At 48.9% G+C, this 24,515-nt stretch overlaps 8 protein-coding genes across 8 annotated transcripts; 3 read left to right on the top strand and 5 right to left on the bottom strand.

The window, feature by feature from the left end:
- Positions 1–1,137: 1,137 nt before the first annotated feature.
- On the top strand, positions 1,138–2,369 carry ATP12 (ATP synthase complex assembly protein ATP12; the record flags this gene model as incomplete). Its single annotated transcript, XM_043282923.1, has 2 exons — positions 1,138–1,480; positions 1,576–2,369. The coding sequence occupies 2 exons, from the start codon at positions 1,138–1,140 to the stop codon at positions 2,367–2,369; spliced, it is 1,137 nt and encodes a 378-aa protein (XP_043140254.1).
- A 473-nt stretch (positions 2,370–2,842) lies between these two features.
- Positions 2,843–6,961, top strand: ACHE_70576S (OSBP family protein; the record flags this gene model as incomplete). Its single annotated transcript, XM_043282924.1, has 4 exons — positions 2,843–2,862; positions 3,133–5,710; positions 5,773–6,126; positions 6,191–6,961. The coding sequence occupies 4 exons, from the start codon at positions 2,843–2,845 to the stop codon at positions 6,959–6,961; spliced, it is 3,723 nt and encodes a 1,240-aa protein (XP_043140255.1).
- Positions 6,962–7,191: 230 nt separating this feature from the next.
- MSS51 (putative mRNA processing protein (Mss51)) lies at positions 7,192–8,877 on the top strand (the record flags this gene model as incomplete). The annotated part of the gene is made up of 3 exons (XM_043282925.1): positions 7,192–8,080; positions 8,134–8,791; positions 8,853–8,877. The coding sequence occupies 3 exons, from the start codon at positions 7,192–7,194 to the stop codon at positions 8,875–8,877; spliced, it is 1,572 nt and encodes a 523-aa protein (XP_043140256.1).
- A 745-nt stretch (positions 8,878–9,622) lies between these two features.
- On the bottom strand, positions 9,623–10,024 carry ACHE_70578A (putative extracellular serine-rich protein; the record flags this gene model as incomplete). The annotated part of the gene is made up of 1 exon (XM_043282926.1): positions 9,623–10,024. The coding sequence occupies one exon, from the start codon at positions 10,022–10,024 to the stop codon at positions 9,623–9,625; it is 402 nt and encodes a 133-aa protein (XP_043140257.1).
- A 1,453-nt stretch (positions 10,025–11,477) lies between these two features.
- ACHE_70579A (uncharacterized protein) lies at positions 11,478–12,374 on the bottom strand (the record flags this gene model as incomplete). The annotated part of the gene is made up of 2 exons (XM_043282927.1): positions 11,478–12,015; positions 12,073–12,374. 2 exons carry the CDS (start codon positions 12,372–12,374, stop codon positions 11,478–11,480), a joined length of 840 nt encoding a protein of 279 aa, XP_043140258.1.
- Positions 12,375–13,069: 695 nt separating this feature from the next.
- Positions 13,070–15,122, bottom strand: MAE1 (NAD-dependent malic enzyme; the record flags this gene model as incomplete). The annotated part of the gene is made up of 7 exons (XM_043282928.1): positions 13,070–13,398; positions 13,459–14,093; positions 14,144–14,277; positions 14,329–14,457; positions 14,509–14,712; positions 14,773–14,994; positions 15,045–15,122. The coding sequence occupies 7 exons, from the start codon at positions 15,120–15,122 to the stop codon at positions 13,070–13,072; spliced, it is 1,731 nt and encodes a 576-aa protein (XP_043140259.1).
- Positions 15,123–18,159: 3,037 nt separating this feature from the next.
- ACHE_70581A (NADPH:quinone oxidoreductase family protein) lies at positions 18,160–19,315 on the bottom strand (the record flags this gene model as incomplete). Its single annotated transcript, XM_043282929.1, has 2 exons — positions 18,160–19,167; positions 19,283–19,315. The coding sequence occupies 2 exons, from the start codon at positions 19,313–19,315 to the stop codon at positions 18,160–18,162; spliced, it is 1,041 nt and encodes a 346-aa protein (XP_043140260.1).
- Positions 19,316–20,329: 1,014 nt separating this feature from the next.
- Positions 20,330–21,483, bottom strand: ACHE_70582A (uncharacterized protein; the record flags this gene model as incomplete). The annotated part of the gene is made up of 2 exons (XM_043282931.1): positions 20,330–21,302; positions 21,356–21,483. The coding sequence occupies 2 exons, from the start codon at positions 21,481–21,483 to the stop codon at positions 20,330–20,332; spliced, it is 1,101 nt and encodes a 366-aa protein (XP_043140261.1).
- Positions 21,484–24,515: the final 3,032 nt, after the last annotated feature.

Consider the following 24,515-nt stretch of genomic DNA (forward strand, 5'->3'; position numbering starts at 1 on the left):
CCGAGTCAATCTAGAGCGAGACAACCCGAGAAACCGTGTTGTTGGCGCCCTATCAAGCCATCGTGAGACCGCTGGCCCTTGATCTCTATACATGCTTACGACGAAATGCCTTGATGATGCCCTAATCTGGAAAGATGACCAACATGAATTCCCGGATAGGATTCCAGACGTCACGTAACGTTTGGCATCCCCGTTCTTCTCTTCTACCCATTTTCTTCGCTTTCTGTTATAATCGAGTTGGTTTCGCAAATGGGGTTCTGCGATATACCATTTCAGTTCTTCTACGCATTGCTCCGTCACTTTAATACCCAGACTTCCTGTCTCGTTTTCTGTTCCTTTTTCTTCCTTTTCCCATACAACTTTTTCGAGCATTGTGTTTTCTTGTTTCTCTTCCCTGCCTTGCTTTCATCCGCTCGTTCCGTCATGAGGATTGACGGTGCCAGGCCACCAATAATTTGGTGCTTATTTGACGAGACCAGAAAGACAAAAGGAGGGAGCAGAGGAGAAAAAAAAAAAGGCAGGACCTCATTTACGTGAGGTTAATCTGTAAATTACGGAGGCGTGGGCAGGCTCGCCCCGTCACTTGGATACCACTAATACCTATTGAACAGGGACTGATCTGTTTTCATATTAGACTGAAGGATTATGGGCGGCTTTCTGTTTTGATTCAAGTTCTGTTCTATTGTTTGCTCTCATGTCAACTATGGCATAATAGCTAATGTATTTTTTGTTCTTATGATAAAAAAAAATAATCCATTTCAGCTCTGGTCCAACATGTCATATGTTCACCCCGTTAAAGGGATCGTCAGCGCAGTGACAAAGCAATATTCGCAACCATCAAAGTTTCTGCAATATGGCGTAACCATAATGAGACACTTCTCATATGTGCTATGAGGCATGAGGAATAATAGTGGCATGGATCAGAGGCATCGAATTGCGGAGAATGTGGCGCTTGTGGCAATCTGGGCCCGCTGATGTTTTCCGTCGGCAACTCGACGATTCATTCGGACAAGCTCTCTTTCAGCTACAGCGTAATCACACCTGATCCTTACTTCTCACTTTTAATTTCTCATTCAATTTGCCAACACTTGTATCGCATTGTCTGGATTTACTCGCTTTTGATTGTGTGGAACAGCGATGACAATACTCACTCGCGCCCCCGCGACTCTTTCGTCGCAGTTATTTTCCACGGCCGTTCGGCGTAATGCATCAGCAGCTCGCTTTTTCCATCACTCCCCGCTGAGGACAGCCATTGCTCATCCAATTACCGCTCATGGACCTCCCCCGAAAGCCCCTGCACCGGCCCCAGAATTTGGGGAGCAGCAAGAACAGGAGCAGCCGCCGCAACAGCAGCAGCAACAAGCAGCGGAGGAAGAAACAAAAATTGCCGAAACTGAAAAAGAGACTCCAGTGCGACCATCGAAAATCTCTGCTCTGAAAAAACGTTTTTGGAAAAATGTCGATGTCAAGAAGAAGCCGGGTACGTCATACCAAAAAAAAAAAGAAAAACAGAAAACAGAAGCGGGGAGCTTACATGCGTGAGACCTGAAAGCTGATCATGCCATGCGCTTCCAGAGGAATATCAAGTTTTGCTTGATACCAGACCTGTCCGGACGCCGACTAAGGATATCCTCTCGATCCCTCCAACCAAGCCTCATCTGGCACACGCGATTGCTCTGGAGTGGGATGTGATGACTTCAGCCCAACAAGCCCTCAAGCATCATATGATCCCGTTGACTTCGTTGACTGCACGCGGGGCGGACATTGCTCGGGAAGATACGCAAGGCCAGACCACCACCAGGGAACAAATCGTGAGGACTACCATGCGATATCTAGATACCGATACATTGCTTTGCTGGGTTCCGGAGAAGAACCCGTATTCGCCGCCGGAAGTGGATGAGAAGGGCGAGAAGGTGGAGAGTCTCCGTGATGTCCAGGAACGGGTGGCCAAGGACGTTATTGCGTATCTGAGCACCAAGGTCTGGCCAGGGATTGAAATCAAACCCATCCTGGACGAGGGCAGCATTATCCCGGCTTCCCAACCGCAAGCTACGAAAGACATTATAAAGACATGGATCTACAACCTCCAGGCTTATGATCTAGCTGGCTTCGAGCGCGGAGTACTCGGTTCGAAGAGTTTACTCATCGCCGCGAGATTGGTGGCTGAATGGAGCGAGAACTTCCGTCACGCGCAGAACGTGGAGCAGAGAAGGTTCGGTATTGAGGAGGCCGCTGAAGCATCGACCTTGGAAGTCAGGTGGCAGACTGACATGTGGGGTGAGGTGGAGGATACCCACGATGTTGACAAGGAGGACGTCAAGAGACAGCTGGGCAGTGTGATTGTCTTGGTCAGCGGAGAGACTCGATAAATACCACAGATTCGAAACGTTTGTATAGACTCTTGTATTCTAAGTTAGATACCTTAACGAATAAGATTTTGTAAATATATGCATTATGTGTAATAGATCAAAATGGACGCTTACTACATAGTAAGAATGGATCACCTGAGCTCCAAACGGCTACCAACCTCAGCAGACTTGTAAAATATCTACCGCTATATACGGAGTAATCGTGCTCTAAAAGTTAGTACAGATTGCAACGATCCTATGATTGCATAGAAAATTGCCAAGGCGGGACCATGTGAAGATGGAGATCGCAACGGACCCCTTCGAGATCAGGGGGACACCCATTCGCCACTTGCAGCTCTGTGAATTATCCCTTGAAAAGTAAACCATTTCTATTCATCCCGCTGTTATTTCGAGTTGCTTATTGTTAAACCTCACCTCCCTTCTGTCTGTATATGTACCAGAGACCTATTGGCGTCAAGTGGCGAGTGTGAGATATGACGGAAAGAGGCGAAGGGTAAGTCATATCTCTGGGACACCTCTCTAGTTCCATGGATCGTGATGGCAAGCCGTGTCATCCGTTCGGGTGATTCGTTCACCGGTATATATGGCATGCAGATAGTGATTGAGAAACCAAGCCATTACTCTTGAGGAACTATCGAAACTGTCCAGATGGCCACTCAATGACCTTTCGCTTTGCCGTCGCGATCAATCTTTGATGGAACGAAGCCTACACGTCACTGGAATCAGGCGCAAAACGGCTGCTAACAATGCCCTTACCTCTTAGACACAAGCGCTCCCGGAGTTCGCTGGCTCTTTCCATCTTGCATCGGGACAAGTCGCGGGGCGAAGAGATTCCCGAGGAAGCCAGAGGCTCGCTCGAGTCCACCAACCCCCCTTCCACCGTGAATAACGATGGCTTCTTGGGCTCCCCCATAACCATGTCGCGAAACAACGGCCGCCGAATGTCTCGCCAGGAGACAACCACTTCCCCGCCGACGTCCGCAGATGGCTCCCTGGACCCCGCCGCCTCTAGCCAGAATGGTGGAGATACAGTTGAGAAGTTGCCTTCGATCCCGCAGGGCGCTGAGGGCGGAAGTGTGTCTCTCGAACAATCTGTGAGGACGTTCCGGTTATTTGAGATTCTGCGGAGCGGGGATACAACGGCGATCTCCAAGGCAATCAAGGAAGCCAAAGATCCCCAGGGTGCAGGCACTCTTTCCGGGACCACCGTCCTTCACTTGGCTATTCAATGCGCTGAGCCGCAGGTGGTTGAATACGTTCTGTCTGCAGGGGAAGATGTTGATATCAATGCGCGAGATCGGGATGGCAATACGGCGCTCCACCTTGCTGCGCAGCTTGGTAGAGGCCCGCTGGTGCGAGAATTGTTAAATCGTCCGGCTGTTAATGACTCATTGGTTAACTACCGCGGTCAGACTGCTCTCGATCTCGCCCGGACTCCAGAGATTTTCCAGCAACTGCAGCTGGCACGGTCCCTGTTCATTGACAGCAAGACCCAGGAGATTCAATCCATAATCACCCAGGAGCAACATGAAAAATTAGAAAAGCTTTTGGAAGAACCCCGGGTGGAAGGGACCATCGATGTCAACAGTTTGGAACTCGTCACGGATCCCGCCACAACGCAGTCTGGAGGGACTCTGTTGCATGAGGGGGCAAGAAAGAAGGACACGAAACTTATCCAGATCCTCTTGATGCATGGGGCCGATCCCTTCCGTCGTGATAAGAAAGGCAAGTTGCCGCAGGATGTCACCAAGGACGACCGAACGAAATCCATTCTCAAGAAGTCCCCGGCTGCCGCCATTGCGCAGCGCGGCATCCAGGAGAAAGCCATTCTGGGAAACAATACTGCACAGGCTCTCGCCGGCCGGTCATCTATTGGTGAGCCTCCTTTGGCGGGCAAGGACTCGCGCGAAATGAGAGGTTACTTGAAGAAGTGGACGAATTACACTACCGGCTATAAGCTACGGTGGTTTGTTCTTGAGGATGGAGTGTTGAGTTACTACAAGCATCAGGATGATGCTGGCTCTGCTTGCCGTGGTGCGATCAACATGAAGATCGCGAGGTTGAATATGGACCCCCAGGATAAGACACGGTTTGAAATTCACGGCAAATCGTCCGTTAAATACCACCTCAAAGCGAATCACGTTGTGGAGGCGAAGCGCTGGTTTTGGACCTTGAACAATGCCATCCAGTGGGCCAAGGATGAAGCTAAAGAGGAGGAGAGACGCCAGAACCAGGATGCCGAGGCACTTCGTCAAGCGAAACTCGACCAGTCCGAGGGACGAGGGCTCGAACCCTCAGGTGAAACGAAGGGCTTGGCCCCCCCGTCGCTAGAGTTGCCGAACAGCAGTGGTTCAAAGCTCAGCAAATATACATCTCGTACTACTGCGGAGAGCGGACTTGGAGACGAGGAAGGGTCCATTTACGACCCTTTTGAGCAAGGCGGCCCACAGAGTGATGTGAGGGTAGCCAGTCATGGGCCTGACGGGGAAGAAGATGATTATGGCGACTATGCATCCAGCCGCGAAGTTCCTGCTGGCGACAAGGATGCTTTGAATATCACCGCGCAGTCCGCAAAGATTCAGCTTGAACTGCTTGCAAACGTTGCATCGTCCCTACAAACCGAAAAGTCAAACAATCCGGAGATGACAATCTCAGATCCGGCAGTCGAACAAGCTCTGGCCGCCTATGACGCTGCCGTGAGCAGCTTAAAGAGCCTGGTGCAGAACCTCCTTAGGATATCCCGCGATCGTGATTCCTATTGGCGCTATCGATTGGGCCGGGAGGCGCATCTTCGCAACATGTGGGAGGAGAGTATGGCTCGAGTCGCGCAGGAACATGAAGAACTTCAGTCGAAGATGGGCGAATCCGAGGAGAAGCGACGCCGGACTAAGAAGGCGCTCAAGGAAGCGCTGGAGGGTGCGTCTGCCAATCATACTCGCCTCGCCGCGGGCGTTTCGCCTCAGGTGCAAGTCACCAGTGAGGGTGAGACTCCTGTCGACGCAGGTGCGCAGCAAGCCAGAGCCGAGGAAAATGCGGAAGAACTTCCGGGCCATATCGAGGAGGACCCCAAGAAGGGAACGCGTTCCCAGGTGTGCAGTCTTTACGAGTCTGATGATGATGAGGAAGACGAATTCTTCGACGCCCTTGATGCGGGCGAAATTGAAGCAGAAGATTTGACTAAATCTGAAGAGAAGGAGGAAAAAGAGCAGCCTAGCGACGCAAACGGTGAGCTTCGAGCTGTGAAATACAGGGAAATCCAGCCTTCGTTCAAGGGATATGAAGAACCCATTCGGAAGAGACTCAAGATGGATTACGATAACAGACCAAGGATCTCTTTATGGGTAAGTCGACCTTCAGGGACATCCGTAAAACATAAGCAGAAAATCTGACGTTCGCTCTTCAGGGAATCTTGAAATCCATGATTGGCAAAGATATGACAAAGATGACGCTGCCTGTGTCTTTCAACGAGCCAACTTCCTTGCTTCAGCGTGTGGCTGAGGATCTGGAATATGCAGACCTCCTTGATATCGCATCTGACCGATCTGATTCCATGGAGCGTATGGTGTATGTTGCCGCATATGCGGCAAGTGAATACGCTTCCACCATTGGTCGTGTTGCGAAACCATTCAACCCGCTCTTGGGTGAAACCTTCGAGTATGTGAGGCCGGATAAAGGTTATCGTTTCTTCGTGGAACAAGTCAGCCATCATCCTCCGATTGGGGCTGCTTGGGCTGAGTCGGCCAAGTGGGATTACTACGTAAGTAGCGGTGCTCCGAAATCCTTTGCCTCCTTTCAAGACTGACATTAATTCTTTTGCACAGGGCGAATCGGCTCTCAAGTCGAAATTCTACGGCAAATCCTTTGACATCAACCTTTTGGGTACATGGTTCTTGAAGTTGCGTCCCGTCTCCGGAGGAGAGGAACTCTACACGTGGAAGAAGGTTACCTCTTCCGTTGTTGGTATCATCACCGGAAATCCCACTGTGGATAACTATGGATTGATGGAGATCAAGAACTGGAACACTGGGGAGGTCTGTTACTTGGACTTTAAGCCCAGAGGTTGGAAAGCTGCATCCGCATACCAGGTGACGGGCAAGGTCGTTGACTCCAGCGGGTCTCCCAAGTGGAGTATCGGTGGCCGATGGAACGACAAGATCTATGCTCGTCATACTCCTGGTTTTGAGGCTCAAGTGTCTGCTCAAGATCCGGAATCGGCTAAGACATTCTTGGTCTGGCAGTCTCATGAACGCCCCACGGGCATCCCGTTCAACGTGACTCCCTTCGTTATTACGTTGAACGCGCTACCGGAAAGCCTGAAGAACTATCTTCCTCCCACGGACACTCGCCTTCGGCCTGACCAGCGTGCTATGGAAGAAGGCGAATACGACCTTGCCGCGGAGGAGAAGCACCGGGTTGAGGAGAAACAACGTGCGGCTCGAAGAGAGCGGGAAGCTAATGGGGTGGAGTACCATCCCAAGTGGTTCACCAGAGCTCAATGTCCCGTCACTGGTGAAGAGTACTGGGCACACAATGGGAAGTACTGGGAGTCCAGGGAAGCGCAGGACTGGAGTGCCAGTGAGGATATTTTCTGAGAGGCTATAGAAAGTACGTAATAAAACAATAAGGACCGAGGACTTTTGTCTTTAGTTGTGTTCCTGCGGGTAATACTAGAATATCTTGTTCTGTATATATACTTGCTTCTGGAATACGAACTGTTTTCATCTCAGTAGACTTATCACGTGATATACCGCTACCAAAATAATCGTCGATCCTCGGCAGCAGTCTGTAAGTCATTGTACATCACTCGCCCACAAAACTCACAATGACTGGCGAGTATACCTGTGGACGTTGTCTCCAGGTACTTCGTCGAGGGGTCAGACCCCGTGGCCCTGTCGTCCGGCCGCAGAACTGGGCCAATTCGAGGCGGCGTTGCAACAACGCTCCCGCATTCTCTGTCCGGAGCTTTGGCTCTCACTCACGGAGCAACAACGGCAATGAGCGCAGTTTACCAACAGGCACGCAGGAACCGCTCAAGCGAGTAGCGTTGTCACCGTCACAGCCAATTACGCCCGCCAACCAATCCGTCGTGCAAAAAGCTACCGCCTCTACAGTGTCAGGGACAGCAGGGACCCGGGAACTGCTGAGGCCCAATAATCTCTTCCATCCCTTCTCCAGGTCGCCTTCACGAGCTATCCGACAGCGTGCGGAATTCATCAAACAGAATGCTTTCTGCCCTCACCCGAGCCACCAACAAACCCGGCTGCCCGTGTCGCCGCACGACCCGGAATCGCGCAAGAGCGCCCAGCACGCCAGTCTCCCGCCTGCCCATTCGCATTTCGAATGCCCCGACTGCGGCGTGCCGATCTACTGTACAGAGGGACACTGGATGGATGACTTCGAGGCGCATTTGGAGATTTGCGAAACCATCCGCCAGATCAACGAGGATGACCATGACCTACACTCTGGGCGGTTTTTCCCCGAGTTCTCGTACCCGGGTGTACAGGATGATACCTATGTTATCAACATGACCAATTGGGATACTTTTCTCTATACGCGCGAGTTTGAGGCCATCAACGATGACCGTAGCCTGCGCCAGGTTACTCGAATGTTGACGTATCCTATGACAATTGGAAGCGTTGTGCACGAATTGAGTCCCTACAGCGTCCGGAAAAACGACAGGCTGACTGTTGAGGGTCTTAAGAGCTTGAGCGGTGAGTACTTTTCTCGGCATTGAAAGAGAGCGAATATACTAATATCTTCTTAGCTCTGCGATACACTTTGCACCCTCCTAAGACCGGAGAAGGAACCGACATCCAGGGACTGCGTCTTAAAGCGCCCCCGGTCCGAATCTTCATTCTTGGAGCTCGTGCCGAATCTTCCCTGCCCCGTGATGTCTGGCTTCAGCTCAGCTATATATTTCCACGTACCTTGTTTCACTTGATATTCATTGGACCTGAAAGCATGGCCAACCGGGACGAAGAATTCCCGCTCCCAGAGCGGACACCGGAGAACCCCTTCGGAGGCATCGTGGAAGACCGACTGGGCGGGCAGATGAAGATCACCACCTACGTTGACTACTTCCACACAATGTACAAAGCTAACTATTTCCAGCCGTTCGACCCTTACCTGGATCTTGTGGTCCTCTTCCACCCCGGCCTGGGCCACCCAGCCAGCTCTTTCGAATGGGAGGAGACACTCCCGCAGTTGCTGGAAACCAAGGTCCCGATCATCAGTACGGGATACACGCAGTGGGACATGGAGCGAGACATCAACTGGGTTCGTGAAAAGTGTGGGGGTGAAGTTGACATCTTGCTAGAGCCAGGCGAGAATATCTTCCGCAGTCTGCGGTGGGATCTGAACGACCTAGATCCTCATGACGTTTCGTGCGGGAACTGGGGATTATGGGCTTTTAGAGGGAAGAGGTACGTTATTTCCCTTCTCCACTGTCAAGATAGAATAGCAGCTAACCAGCCGATTCTACAGATACGAGGCGGCATTGAAAGACTGATTGATGGCGGTGTGAATCTTCTCTTTATCTCTGGAAATGTTCATGTTTATTGTAAATTGTACTATACATACTTCTATGGCTTGTTGACTCAGGCAAAAGCAATGGAATGGAGTAACCTATCTTCTCTTAGTTAACCTACCACAGTACCAGTTGCATGCCCGTCATATCTACAGTATTTATACTTGTTTAAGGATAAGGAAAATAGGGCCAAAATGTAAAAGGCACGTGCAAAATTATCAATTACCAAACAAGGCAAAAAAAAAAAAAAACAAGGTATCAACCGTAGAAAACATAATAGGGGCATGGCATGCAATGCACAAGAAATAGAAAGCTGCAGTTTCATCAAGAAAGGTCAAAATAGTCCTACACTCATTCATTACTTCAGAGGACATGTGAGGAGTTGTGTAAGAAGAGAAAAAAGAAGAAGAAAAGGAGGGGGGTCAAAAAAGGGCTCTTCCACAGGGTATAAGAAGAAGAGAAATGGATCAAAAAAATGTTAAATGGTAAAAGAGAAAAAAAGGAAATTGATGGAAGGAGAGAAAGCGGACATTTCATCCATCTCATAGTTGGCAATATAATGTATCGAGAAGATAATGAAGTCATGTGTGGGCCAGATGAGAAAGTGGATAATATAGAATCCCCGGCTTTGTCCAAGAGCTTGCTTTGATGATGGATACTAGGACCGCAACTTATCTCATTCCATAATAGGGCAAACCCAGAGATTCTTCTTTCAGAGGCTTGTCGACTAGAACATGACCAGACCCGCGACAGCCACGACACCAGCCGCCATAGCACCAGAGTACTGAACAGGGGAAGCACCACCCGTAGCAACCGCAGGCGTGGAAGTCGTAGCGCTGGCAGTGGGCTTGGAAGCCTTGATCAGGGCCGAGGTGGAGCTAGCCTTGACGAAGGAAGACGAGCTGGGAGTGTGGGAAATCAACCACGAGCTGCTGCTCGACGCAGCAGGAGTCGAAGATGGCGCCGGGGTAGACGAGGGTGTCGTGGTCGTGCTCGTGGAGGGAGTAGCCAGGACGACCTGGACGGTGGTGGTGGAGGTAGGCGCAGGGGCATCGGCATGCTCAGCAGCGAGCGCGACAGGCGCGAAAAGGACGGCGGATGCAACCAGAAGAGCCTTGGTGAAGTACATCTTGAATTGTCGGGATTTTCTTTGATAAGATCGGATATGTATTGAAGATCAGGTTGATCAGATGTGTTATCTTGGCTATTGTTGATTTTTTGGATTGTCGCGACAACGATTCGTATGTATGATTTTTTTTTTTCAAAATTGCGATCGAATCAATCAACCGACTTGAGATATAGCGAGCGAATGGAGCTGGAAACGAGTGACAGCTCTTGTGAAGAGTGAAGAAAACGAATGACACTGCTTAGCAGGAGAGAGAGAAAAAAAAAAGAAAAAAAAAAGAAGAGAAGAAAGAAAGAAACAGCGACAACGTGGGAGTCAGTTGGTAATTAAACTGAAGAACTTTTTTCTTTCAAGTACAACCAAACAAAAAGAAAGAAAATAAAGGGGCAGAGCCTTATCACATCAAATGCAAACTACTATTCGTTAGTCGGAGACTGCTAGTAACATTTTAAAATTAAATTAATATAACTTCAGCCATGGTTTCCGGCGTGTCTGGCTGTCGTTCGTCTTCCATAGGGAGCAATCCATCTCCGAGCCTATTGACATTTGGGGCTTTTGGGCGCTGGACAGCCCAGTCTAGGGTGTTTGAAGGTTTTATTGCACCTGTTGATCACTGTGCCTGCGTCAAGACCGCCTGCTTGGCGCCATCCCGCAGTGACCACTGCCCTTCCAGCGGAAATGCAGTGTTGTGGTGGTGCTCCTGGCTAAGAGAGCAGATTCCGCGGGTGCCCCGGGAGGGCCCGTTGCTCACATGACTTGGGGTTGAGTTCGGTTCACTGACCTGTTGCCAGAAATAGTAGTTCTATCGAGTGTTGCTAGCTTTGCACAGGAGTATAGTACGGAGTAGTGAGGATAAGATTGTGTACCTGCATGTCGAGCACGGAGTCCAGTGGTACTTACAAGGAGTAAGACCAACTACCTGTACTCTGTACAGGATCCTGCTCCGTATTGTGTCCAGTGGGGTTTCAGTTTAATCACATGTTGATTCGAGGCACTCAATATCTTTTATTGCATAATTAGCCGGACGTGGTTCCGACAGGAAGAGAGTTGAATGTGGGAGAAATACTACTCCGTACTCCGTACGGAGAGAAGAAGTAGCCGAGGAGGGCGGAGGCGGAGAAAACCAGAACCACCAAAGCTACAAGCGAAAGAGACAGCTATATTGAAGTTAATCCTCGCCATTCACGCCAGCAAGCAAATTATTTGTGTCTCCAGGTCAAAATGCATATGAGAGGGCCAATTTTATCATATTACTGACGTATACCACGTACTAAACTGTCATAGCAATCTATAAGCGAAAATATACCAAGCGAACGAAATCCTCCCAACGCCGGATCCAGGGGTATCGGAAGTCAAGCTGCACTAATAACAATGAATAAACCACCATCCCTCATCCATCCGTGACATGTCCATCATAGATATGCGTTTTGACAAAACGCCCTTTTCGCAGGCCAAATCACAGAGCATAGACCGCACCCAACGCAATAGCAGCCATAGCCAAGTATCCGCTGGTCTGCGCCATCTGGACCGTCGCTGGTGCCGCATTTTCCGCAGCTGTCGTCCCATTCGGCAGAGATCCATTGACATAAATCTTCTGCGTTCCGTTGACATCGACGACGCGAACGTTGGTGCCATTCCTGGGCTCCGTGCCGTTGAAAAGACTCTCATAGAAAGCGCTGCTATTGTTGTCGTCGCATCCGCACTCCATGTACTGCTCGCAAACACAAACAACAGGCAGCGACTCTTCCTTGTGCGAGTGCGAGTTCGTGTAATTGTAGTCGTGCTCATAGGGATAAGCGTACGCTCCATAGGCAAAAGCACCTCCTGCGAGACCCAGTGCAGCTGCGGGCAAAATGTACGGTGTCAGACCTCCGGGAGACCGAGAACCTGCAGTGTAGGGCGTTCTGGAACCTCCAGAGTAGTACGATCCACCGCCATACGAGGGAGCTCGTCCTGAACCACTCCGGCTGGTACCTCCTCGGTTGCTGCTTGAGCTGGAAAGAAAATGGTTAGTTTAGAGTCCATACCAAGAGGGATGACTGTCAACTCACCTGGTCGAACCTCCGCTGCTTCCTCCACTGCTACCACCACGACCGCTGCTACCACCACGGCTACCGCTGCCACCGCTACCACTGCGTCCTCCACTGCCACCGCCACTGCCAACGCCAGAACCCCCACCTCGACCACCTCCACCTCCACCTCGACGCTTCTCCAGGGCCTGCCACACCGAGAGCTTAGAGGCAGGCGTAATGGCGGGGTCGATAAGATCCGTCGAGTGCCGTTTCGGAATGACAGCGGAGTTGGCGACCGAGGAGAGGAACAGTAGGGCAGAAATTCCAGCAGAGAGCTTCATTTTGTCGGTTGTTAGGGAAGTGCGTGTGCTTGTTCGGATATAAAGCAGTAACAGTATCGAGAAAGTTATATTGAGAAAAAGGTATGTGAAGGAAGAGTGAGGGAAGAGTGTATGTCAAGAAGAAGTAGTGATAGAAGAGCAAAATGCAGGAAAATATAGTAGGTAAGAGGCAGCAGAGACTGAATGTCGATGATGTTGATAGGAAGCCACCATCGGAGCCAGAGGCAAATGCGACAGGATACTGGTAGACACGGCGCTTATAAACCAAAGATCCCAATCAAAGTTTGCTCTTTCCTTTGACGCATTTAGTCGAGATTAAAGTAGACAATGCCTGTCTGAGAAACGAGACAAACTTCCAAGGCGTAGTAGCAAATTGGTGGCACATTACTCGGACAAAAGACCCTGAATGGCGCAGATCGTTATTACTGTGGCTGTTTAACGAGGCACCTTCACAATAATGATTACCTCACTGCCACCAACACTATTGTTACTCTGATTGTTGTCATTATGAAGACCATTTGCCCACTTGGGATTTAAGAGCCTCATGCTTGCTCATGCATCTAACGCCAATCATTACTGTGTACATTACAGGGATGCATCGCCTCCATGTCTTAATTGTACTATAAGAACTTGATAATAACCAACTTATATATCCCAAGACATAGCAAACATTCTAGTCACTGCCTCTGACCAGGTTACACCTTTTTCAATGGATGATACACGGGATCCCACATCTGCACTTGAATCCATTCCTCCAACTCGTCCGGATCGGTCGGAATGTCAGTCTCTTCTGCATGCCCTTGCTCCACTGCGGTTTGAATCACGGCTTTTGCAATGTCAACGCTAACTGACCGCGCCTCCTCGACGTCGGGCAACAATGGTCGCTTAGCGTCCTTCAGCGCCGGCGATCGAGCTGCCAACGCACTAACTGCTGCGACCAACATTCGGTCAGAAAGCACTCGGGCACGGGATAGGACGACACCAAGACCAATCCCAGGAAAGCAGGTGGAGTTGTTGCATTCCGCTAGAAGAGAAAGAAAGTTAAAAACTCAGCTGATCAAGTAAACAGATTAACTTCACTCACCGATCTCGTACTTGCCTCCGTCCCGGTCCACTGGTGGAAACGGGCTCCCGGTAGCCATCAAGGCGCGACCGCCCGTCCATTTGTTGATGTCGTGGGGATCAGCTTCGTGTAGACGAGTGGGGTTGCTCAATGGCAGTACAATTGGGTTTTCGACGTTCTTGGCCATTTCACGGATCACTTCCTCCGTGAAACTTTTGGGCTTCGTCGACGTCCCAACCAGGACGTGAGGCTTTGCGGTTTTCACTACAGATAGCAGGTCGGGCGTCTCCTTCGTATCCCACTCAGAATCATCTCGTGCATACGGGACTTGAGCCGCTGTCAACTGGTCACCCTGGGACTTGAGAAGAAGCCCTTGCTTATCCAAACACCAAATCTGCTTCGCGGCGGCTTCTTTGGATTTGCTTGTTTCATTCGCAATAGCTCCGCATATTTGGTCCGCTATTCCTGTGCCAGCAGTTCCTGAACCAAACATGACGAATCGCGCATCGCCCAATTTAACATTACTCACGCGGAGGGCTGGTATTATAGCGGCCAACGTGACGCATCCGGTTCCTTGGATATCATCGTTGAAACAGGGCGCGCGTGATCTGTACTTATCCAGAACCCTTTTGGCATTCTGGAGGCCAAAGTCTTCACTGATGTGTGTCAGCCTTTTGCCCGCTCCATTTCTCAAGCATTGGCCTACAAGTGGATATACGCCTTGGGGAATCGCTTCCGAGAAATGGTCACGAACTTCTCCAAGAACTCGTCGTATTCCTTTCCGCGGGCTCGAGGCTGACGGAGACCGAGATACAGCTCGTCATTGAGCAGGGTTTTATTCTGCAGCTGTCAGTTGACATTTCCTAATGTTGCTTGACTGGGTATTCATACGTTTGTACCGCAGTCCAGCACCACTGGGAGTTGCCGAGATGGATGAATGCCAGCACACAAGGTGGTGATGACCAGCTTGGCCGTGGAGATCAGAATAGCCCCAACTCCTTGGTCACCGATTCCGAGGATCTACTGATGTTAGGCCATGTTTAGGCATATGAGGACATGAGTAATGCATACCTCTTCTCCGTCGCTAACCACGATATAATCAACATCCTCACCACCACCAAAATTCGATAGACATTCTTCAATTCTGTCCTGATCGGTAATATTCAAAAAGCAGCCTTCTGGTCTCCGAAATAACCGCGAGTAATTCTGTATAGCATCACCTTCAGTCGGTGTATAAATCACACCGAACATCTCTTTGAAATGATCTTGAAGTAGCTGCGTATCAACCCGTCAGCATTATTATTGTTAATACAGGAGGAAAGAAAGTCAACAGACCCTATAATACAACACCTCACTCTGCATCTTCATACTCGCCATAAACGTATTCTTTGCCAGATCATCCTGCCGGCTGCTGTACTGCTCGTACGCCCTCCGGACCTGCTCATCCAAAGTCTGGATATTGGGCGGGAGTAGCCCATGCAGCTTGAATGTCTTGCGCTCTTCAGCAGGAAATGCTGAGCCCTTGTTGAATGCGGATGAATGCAAGAGACTTGTTCCCTGACCGAGTCAATCACGGCTATATTGCCGATACACGGGGGCTATCCTACCTCGAGCGGGCATTCCAATGGCCCTGAGATCGCTCTGGGAAGGTTCTGGAACTTGGATGTCCCGCGCGAAGTCGACATATTCCGGATCGAGTGAATTGCTTTGGGTGTGCTTCGAAAATGCTTGTAGCAATGGCTGCTGTTGATCATTGGGATGATTGTCTTGATGCTTGACCCAGAAGTTCTTGCCAAGCTTCAATGGGTAAGTGGGATTTAAAGAGTGCGAAGACAAGAAGATATCTCGAATTGAGATTAATATATGATGCCGCTCAGTGGAGCTGATATGAACTGCTAATGACGTATACTGATATATCTCAATGCTTGTTAGCAGGCAACTGGATGGCTTAGTAGATCAGCTCTCTATGCTAATATTTCATTTTACACTTTTTTCAAATCCACCAGTAAAATAATTCTGCATTCAACAGATGCAGAGAATACGTTGGATTGTCTCCATGATGTCATTTAAATCCGGTACATAGACGAATAGATCGAATGCTCGCTGCCTAATTGATACATTTTGATACACAGAATTACCATGTCCCTCATAGCAATCAATTCGCCATAATCATCTTTCATAGTATTCAAAGCAAAGAACAAAAACACAGGATCTTTCTGTAACGTAAGTCACATGCGAGTGGCCACCACATGCGAGTGGCCACGGCCCACCGACCCCCCAAACACATATATATATAATTCAACCACAACCAATCAAAATTCATTTTTCTATGTATCCTGTACCTCAGGGCATCGATTCCTTCTATGTCCTATATTTTTGCAGATTCCACAGCGCTGTGGCGGCCGCTGATTGGCCGATTCATTGCTTGCCGAGGCCGATGCCTCGGCAGCAGTATCGGCTTCTTGAGCATTTAATTCCTCGAATATTTGCTGCTGCACCTGGCCAGCATTTAAGCCTTGATTGTATGGTATCTGCTTTCTAGATCGGGCTCGTTTTTTATGCTGGTGATCGACTTCGGCCTGTAAACGCTGGTTTTCATGGATAAGGAAAGCAGTACGATGAGCCATCTTCTCGAAGCCCTTGCTCATTTGCTGTATTTGGTCCAAAAGTGCTTCTGGGGGTGTTTTTGATCTTTGCCGTAGTAGGGTATTGATCGAAGATGTTTGGCGATGAATATCAATGGGCCTCTGTGGAGTATGAGGCACATAGCCCTCACTGCCACGGCTAGAGGGGGGTTGGTGTTCGAAGCTGTATGGTGATATTTTTGAGCACCTGCTCTGGATTATATGGAATAATCCCTGCAGCAACCCAGCTGTTCGATATTGTATCGGTTTTATAGGCTGTAAGACGTGCCTGGATATAAGCATGTAAGAAATCATGCTTATCAATTGAGTGTATACCAGATCGAAGCTTTGATTGGATATACTGCCCATATGCCTTCTTGATTGTGGAAAAACAGCCAATATCGAGAGGCTGTAGAAGATGAGATGAATGCGAAGGCATACACAACGGGATAATCTTGTTTTCTTTGCAGATAGCATCAAATTGAGCTGTTAAATGGCTTCCATGCCCATCCATAACCAAGAGCTTCCAGGCACCACCTTGGCGCTTTTGTATATGCGGAACGAAGTGGTTTTGCAGCCAATCGAGGCTAATTTGATCGGTAGTCCACCCATTTGGGCTCATATGGAATCGCCACTCTGGCGGAGCCGTAGAGAACCAGCCTTGAATGAAGACTTTCCCTTTGAAGATGATAACTGGTGGAAGAGCGTCGTTACGGCTAATACATTCAATGGCTGTTACCCATTCTCGATTGCCAGGTTGTAGAAGCTTGCGTTTTCCATAATATTCAGCTCTTGTGACCACCCGAGAGGTGCTGGTAAGTCCCATTGCGAATCCAGTCTCGTCAAAATTGTAGATATCATCATCCGAGATTCCATATTCCGTTTTTACCTCCCATAATGTGTCAAACCATTGTTGTATAGCCTTTGGGTCTTCATTCAATGCTCGCTGATAGTCGTATCGCCTTGAAAATCGGGTTGAAAGCTCAGGGGAGCGTTTCACAAAGTGGTAGACCCAATTGACGCCGACCAACTGTGGTTGGGTATCTCCGCGCTTAGAGAGGAGAATATTGGCCATTTCACGCACCATATCATGCCGGGGTGCTGCACCGCGTGCATCAAGGCTCAATATCCACTGCTTAAGCGAATCCTCTTCGTTCTGGGTCAATTTATGGCTGTTAGCGCGTGTAGCTGTGCGATAACCACGGCCACTGACGCGGTTGCGGAGCGTGGTACGGGGTACATCGAATTGACGCGCTGCTTCCGTGATAGTACGAATTTCGCGTTTTTTAAGGGCTTGTATAGCAAGTTCGACCCTGCCTTCTTGTTCAGCCGATTTTCGAAGCGATTCAGATCGTATTGGTGGCATGGTGGGTGGTTGAAGATAGGGAGTTGTAAAAGGTGGAGTAAAAATTGGTGGGGTGGCCACTCGCATGTGGTGGCCACTCGCATGTGACTTACGTTACAATGTAGCTCAATGACAGCACGTGCTGATAAGATAATTATAATGACTAAGCAAATAAGCGAGACAAACAAAATCATCGCAATTTCTGCCGGTTCTTGTCAATTTCATCCAACACCCACGCATACAATGATAACTGATCAATCATAATTGTTTGAGAGGTCTCAGTTTCCAGGACGGTGATGGTTGATGAATTTCTACGATTCGAATCAAACCACTCAACCAGTCGGGGACAGAAAGTGCATATAATGATAATGCACAAGCGATATAAGTGATACGATACAAGCAACTCCGCAATCCAGCTGTCCCTGTCCATCTCCATTCTTCCCTCGGGTAGACCCTGGAACCAGGACACCAACACGGACTCTTCTCGCAAGGACGGTCGAAACAGTCACGTCTTGTGTCTGTCGCTGACTGGAGCTGGGATTGCGATGGGATCATGCGAGCAATTGCGTGTTTTCGATGGTACTTGGTACCGAGTTGCAAGAGAAATACAGGGCCTTCATAGTTCATGCGTTTGCTCGCGCTTTTGTATTTTCTACGAGAGCATGACTCCTTGCGCACCTACATACCTTGTTGAATACATATAATGTATTAGATCTCCTGTGTATCAAAAAAGATAGCTCGAATATATATATATTACAGCTTGCTCTTGGCTTCATCGTCGATGACCTTCACCACCACCTTGCCCCAAGTTCCTCTTCCACCTAGAGCCTGCAAAGCCCGGGGAACACTCTCTAAGCCGACAAAGCTCTCGTCCTTGAATGCAGTCCCCTTGAACTGACCGCGGGCCACCAGGTCAAAGATCCCCTGCCAAACATGTTCAACCGTCTGCGGCTCGAATTTGGCATACTGTCCCCAATGCACACCAACCAAGCTGACATTCTTCAGCAACACCCGGTTCAGCGCGACCTTCTCAATCTTCCCCGCAGCAAAACCAATCACCAACAGACGCGCATTCCACGCCACACACTTAAGACTCGCCTCAATCATACCGACCGGGTCATAGACGATATCCACCCCAGCCTTCCCATTCCCACTCCGATTCGCCGCACACAACTTCTTTACCTCCTCAGGCCAATTCTTCTCCCGGTAGTCAATGATATAGTCCGCCCCGAAGTCCCTCGCAATCTGCCTCTTGCGCTCCGTTCCCGCCGTCGCAATCACAGTCGCCCCCTTCCCCTTAGCAATCTGCACTGCAGCCAATCCCACGCCCCCAGCAGCCGCATGCACAAGCACCCAATCACCCGCCTGGACATTCGCCCGGTGCACCAGACCCCCATATGACGTCGGCGCCGTGACAAACAGCCCAGCGGCGTCCTCAAAGCTCCACCCCGCCGGCACGGGCAGGAGAGCCTGCTCCGGCGCTAGGATGTGAGTAGCATAGGCGCCCTGGGTCGCTCCGAAGACGCGATCACCAACATTGAAGCGACGCTGCTGGCTCACGGTTGTCGCCGTTGGGACGGCAAGGATGGTGCCGGCAAACTCAGCGCCTCCGATCCATGGGAAGGGTGGCTGGTGTTGATACTTGCCCTGGATCTGGAGCAAGTCGAAGAAATTGGTGCCCGCGGAGTGGATTTCGATTAGGTAGTGATCGGGAGATGGGGAGGGCGTGGAAAGGTTGGTTACGGTGAGGTCAAGAGGACCCTATTGTTTAAACCGGTTTCATGATTAGCTATTGGGCGCGAAAATAGAGCACAATTGGAACTATTGAAAAAAAAAAAAAAGGCAAAAGACCAAAATAAAGACACGGGTTCCTTACCTTGACATATTCCCGAAGCTGAATAGCTCGCATCTCGGAATTTCCGATTAAGATCCTCAGATTAAGACTGATAACGGCGCACCTAAAATTGAGACACCACGTTGGCGGTCAACTTCACTTGGGAAATAGTTCCGAGAAGAAAACCCGCAATAACACCGAGCCCAAAAAAATATGTCAGAACTGGAGACAAGAGATGGGGAATGGGAAGGATGAAATACTAAGACGAAGATCAAGATGCGCAATGGACGAACTGCCCAGTAGAGCCATCCCCGCGTTACTGTATCGTCAAAACGGGTAATCAGCCGAGGTCTGTTTTCGGATAAGGCTCCGGGAGAGTTTTGTGTCCCTTTGGCATATTGTGATTAATTTGATAAAGCGATGGCTGGTTTTTGACTTTTACTTTTCGCTTTTGTATTTGAACGGTTTTTCTCGCATGGTTGAGGCTGTAGATCATACATCATATATCAACTATCTCGGGGCTGGGACGTTTTCGGTCACCATTTAGAGTTGTTGCGTGACAATGGTGAAGTACGGCAACTTTGTGACAGAAAAGACAGGGTTTGTTTTTGGAGGGTTGTTTCTTGTCAGTCTAGGGGAATGATTCTCGCCACGTGAAACCATGCCAATACATTATTTGCAGTAGTAGTGACTGTAGTAGTAATAGTAGTAGCTAAACGCGGTAGTAACATCCCGAACTCCTGCTTGCTCCATGGATATAGTTCAGACATGATACATATATACAATATTCAATAAATGATCAAGCGTTTTTCTTCCCATACGCCAAGGACCCCGTTCCTGTTGGGTATTCGCCTTTTTCAAGCATATTCACAACAAAGGAAATGAAATGCAACCAACCGCTTCACATGCCACCGAAACACAGATATAGATAGACAGATAGACACAATTCGAAACAGTACAGGACCATCATGCATAGACGCAAGGCATATAAAAATAAAAACAAGGTAAGAGATGATCCAACCGTTTGAGGTATCAATAACTGGAAGACAAAGACAAAGGAAAAGACAAAAGAAAAACGGAGATTAGAAATTAAAATCCAATGCCTGGGGGCTTGTGCACAAGAGACTCATGATCCGGATATGGGTAGAGAGGTGCGCACATCATCGGATGCTGCCCACCAAGAAAGAATTGCGACGACGGATTGCCCATGTCGTAGGCTTGCGAAGATGTCTTTGCTGGCATAGACGCCTTCCTCTCCATATATTTTCGTGCATCGTCTCGTGCACCAGTGTTGATGCCACCGGCCATAACCCCTGGGCTATTGCATTGAAGGGACATGGCACGCCGCCATTGTTTCGAATCTCCCATGAATTCCGGCATGCCACCATGCGGCAACATCCCATGATATTGCATGGGCTGAGGCGAGTAGATACGACCAGACGGGTCCGGAGAGCCAGCTACCGAAGAGCCGACGGATGGTGCAGCAGTGTAGAAAGGAACCGAGTGATGCTGAGAAGACATGGGATCGATAGGAATTGAGAACCACGGAGGAACGGACCATGGTACCGATGCAAGAGAGGTTGTTGGCGCAGAGGATGCTGGCAAGCACACATCGGGTGCCATTGTGTAGGTCGGACTGGAGTAAGGCGGAGCCATAGTGACAGACGGATTGAGCAAAACGCCATCCACGGGAGTAGAAGGTTGCGAGGGGTCGTAGGAACTGGTGCTAGGAACCACATTGGGAAATTGGTTCATGATGGAGGGACTGTTGGAGAGATCCCGGTGGTGAGGGTTACCTGGAATCCAAGAACTGGAGAAATCTTGCTCCTCGAGAGACACCACGTGCCAGTCCACCTTTGATGTCGAAGGGTTCTTCGCAGCCGGCTGCGAAGATCTTTGTGTGATGGGAGAGGCAGTCGAGGTGCGGTCCTTGGTCGAAGCATCATCCAGGTCACTTTCCTCCCCCGTAGCTTCCTGCTGACCATCGTGCGACTTCTTGCGAGTCTGACGAGAGGGTTTGGTCACCCGCCATTTCTTCAACCTGCTTCGCAACTGGGTTTCGCTGGGCGGGTTAGCTTGGAAGCAGTTTGTTAAATGTATGTAAATGATTCGTACCTAGGATTGAAGTCCTCCGAACGAATCTGCTTGATGACCTGCTTGAGTGGCCATTCTTCATCCTTATAGAGCTTGGCAATCAATGCCCTCTTCTTCTCCCAAACGTCTGAAGGAATTGAATTTTTCATTTCTCGCGATGCGGACAGGTCAATGTTGGGGAAAGAAAACAAATCAAAAAAGCTCCCTTGAGGGTTTTAAGAACGATGAATACAAGTCAGGAAGACCTGGTCCGTGAGAGAAAAGGAAGTTAAAGAGAAAGACCGATGAAGATGGGGGAAGAGTCAGAAAGAGCGAAGACAGATCTATATGTACCAATGCACTAATTAGATGGAGATAACGACCCGACCCAGAACAGACAGGACCACGCTAGAGAGCCTCGTGCGTGATGATGGATGGGGCAAGTCGGGGGAGGGAAAACAAGAGGTCGATCAACCGTGGACGTGCCCAGGGAATGATATTAACTCTCTCTTCCTCTCGCTCTCTCGGTGGTGGTCCTGGCCCTGGCTGAACCAGTAAGTGCTGAGCTTATCCACTTTGCCTCCCCCCGTTAAATTAAAAAAGAAAGAAGGATTGACACTGGACAGACTAAATTGCTCCTAGACTAACTGCCTCCGTAACATAGTTACCTAGTGTGTGAGTACTCCGTAGTATGGAGAGGAAGATTTGCCCTTGGATGGAGATTGTCCACAATAGGGATAGTCTGATACGGTAACGGTAATCATACCACGGAGACCGTTGCCGACAACGGTAAGGCTCCGAGAGAGTCTATGCTTAATTGGTTGGTCTGAGAGGGGAAAAGTGGATATCTGGAACCCCGGAGAGCCAACCACAAAACGGCAGGCGATGGAGGCGTTCAGTTCTGGCACAGTCCATTGTCTCGGGTCCTGTCAAGCCGCTTATCCATGGCCTCGGAGAGGAAAGCCTGTTTCCATCTATGTGTTCTCCGAGTACTTAGTAGCATTGCTCTGAACCATTGCCAGGCAGATCCTCGAAAATGAAAGAGGACTATGCAAGTATGAATACTCAGATTTGATCAAATATCATGTGACATGGAAGATTGACATGATTTCCATCATTCATCTCGAGCATCGCAATTATCTATCTATAACATTGTACGGAGTAGGGAGTAGAGCATCATGATCGACGTATCATTTCGAGGATGTACAGAGTAGACAGGATTCTATACAATAGGAGTAGTACTCTGTAGCTATGTATGAAAAGTCGGGTATTACATAGAGTTGGCTGCCGTTATTCATCCATTCCGTCAATAGTCAAGGGGAAATTCTCGTCTCCTCTTCGACCTTGAACCATGTTTCCATTGTTTCCTCATCCATGTAACCCATGCTTCCATAGAGAACTCTTCACAAATTCTCTTCTTTCTATTGTTAATACGCTTTTTTAATTAATCTCTATCTATCAGTTCGACCAGTCACCTGCTTTTTCTGACAGCACATGGTACCAAAAACCCACCTCCGTACAGGGTGCGCTGTGGTTATGTACGGATAATTGACTCTAAATGTCACCTGCGAGGATTCAAGCCCGGTTCAACATGGGGTATGTAACTGCCGGTCCAATGTCATTGCATAATCCCTGGTTACTGCTCTATCTATAGCATCAACTCCGTACCTCTATCATATCGTACTTATTATCGACCATCCTAGACAGCATCGTAATCCCCTGTACATACTGAATCAGATTAATTGAACTGACTCGTTCATCACTGCACATCGTCCGGGAGGAGGCAAAAACTGAATAAAAAATGAGAGAGATCCCCGATGCTTTGTTTAATTAAACCATCATTTAATCTATTTAGTTTTGACGGCTTCCAGATTTCCTGCCAAAAAGGGCCCTTCTCCAACTCCAGATTGCCAGACGATGATCCGAACTCAGCAGGGTAAATGCAACCAGACTCCAACTTGCGGCCGTTGAGTTGACCAATACCGGTTTTGGGAGGATAGGTCATTTTAGCGTGTCTTGATTGGGTAAGGCTTCGGAATTAGCTACTGCTAGTCATCCGTAGTGGAAGATCAGGTTCTCCGGTCATAGCATTTTGGTATGGATCATTAATTACGGGAGAGCTGCGCGATGGACATTGCTTTCTTTTTATGAGATATTAAATTGAGCATGAGCTCATATAGATCGATCATCAATTGATTTGCCTGGCAAAAATCGACAATAACAAATCAAGAGGTTATTCTTCAACAACTGCAGAATGCAACCCTGAGCACGCGGTGATACCACCTCCGCAGTAACCTGTCCAGAATTGGTCCGGCCGAGAGATTTCTCTACCTGAAGAGCAAACTCACTAAGCAAGAACTGGTCCTAGAAAGGAAATGTGGAAACCAAGCTGATCAGGCCAAGGTGTAATTGGTCCGTGATGAGGAGATATAATACAAGCAATAACCCGCAGATAAACCTTCTTTCGATAGTGGACCACGATTTTGCCCCTTCCGCTTTCATTATTGGACGGAAATTGTGACTCTCTTGTAATACTGTATGTAATTAATACAGACCCGTTCTTTTTTTTTTTTAAATCCATTTTAGGGCTACTGAGGGAGCGAACCGGATTCACCGGGAGAGCTAGCCATATCCGGAAACTAGTGGGTCGAACCTAGGGGATCTCCCCGGGTCCTCACGGAGGTTGAGCACATTTCTTCACAAGATGTCTGATAACATATCGAGAGGAAATTACAGGGTAAATTGGATATGCAAGATTTGAGAGACAAAGAGTCAGAACTAAAGCAAGGTAATAATAACAACATCGTTACTCTAGCATTACTAGCCCCTGTTATCCCTGTACTAACTACATACATACATATCTCCGTTTTCTCCGTACAATAGTCCTCGGGTGATCAGCTACACTTGCAATCCATAGTACAAAAAGAAAAGAGGGAAAGTAAGTCCTAAGATCCGCAAGGGCCACGCTGAGATCCCTCCCTGATTCGCCCGCTGGCGAACCGAGTCATTCGAGTCTGTGATGACAGTTCTTTTTGGCGCCAGTCAGGATATCATGATGAGATTGATATCAATTTCTATTATACACAGGGATTCCAAGATAGTGGCACGTTTTGCGTCAGCGATTAATCAATTAATCAGATACATGTCAGTAGTTGTAGCCATCGGCAGTTAACATTCCTTTGTGTTCGGCACCGAGGCCCTC

Source organism: Aspergillus chevalieri, chromosome 7 (assembly GCF_016861735.1).
Source record: "Aspergillus chevalieri M1 DNA, chromosome 7, nearly complete sequence".
In the NCBI taxonomy this organism is placed as follows: Eukaryota; Fungi; Ascomycota; class Eurotiomycetes; order Eurotiales; family Aspergillaceae; genus Aspergillus; species Aspergillus chevalieri.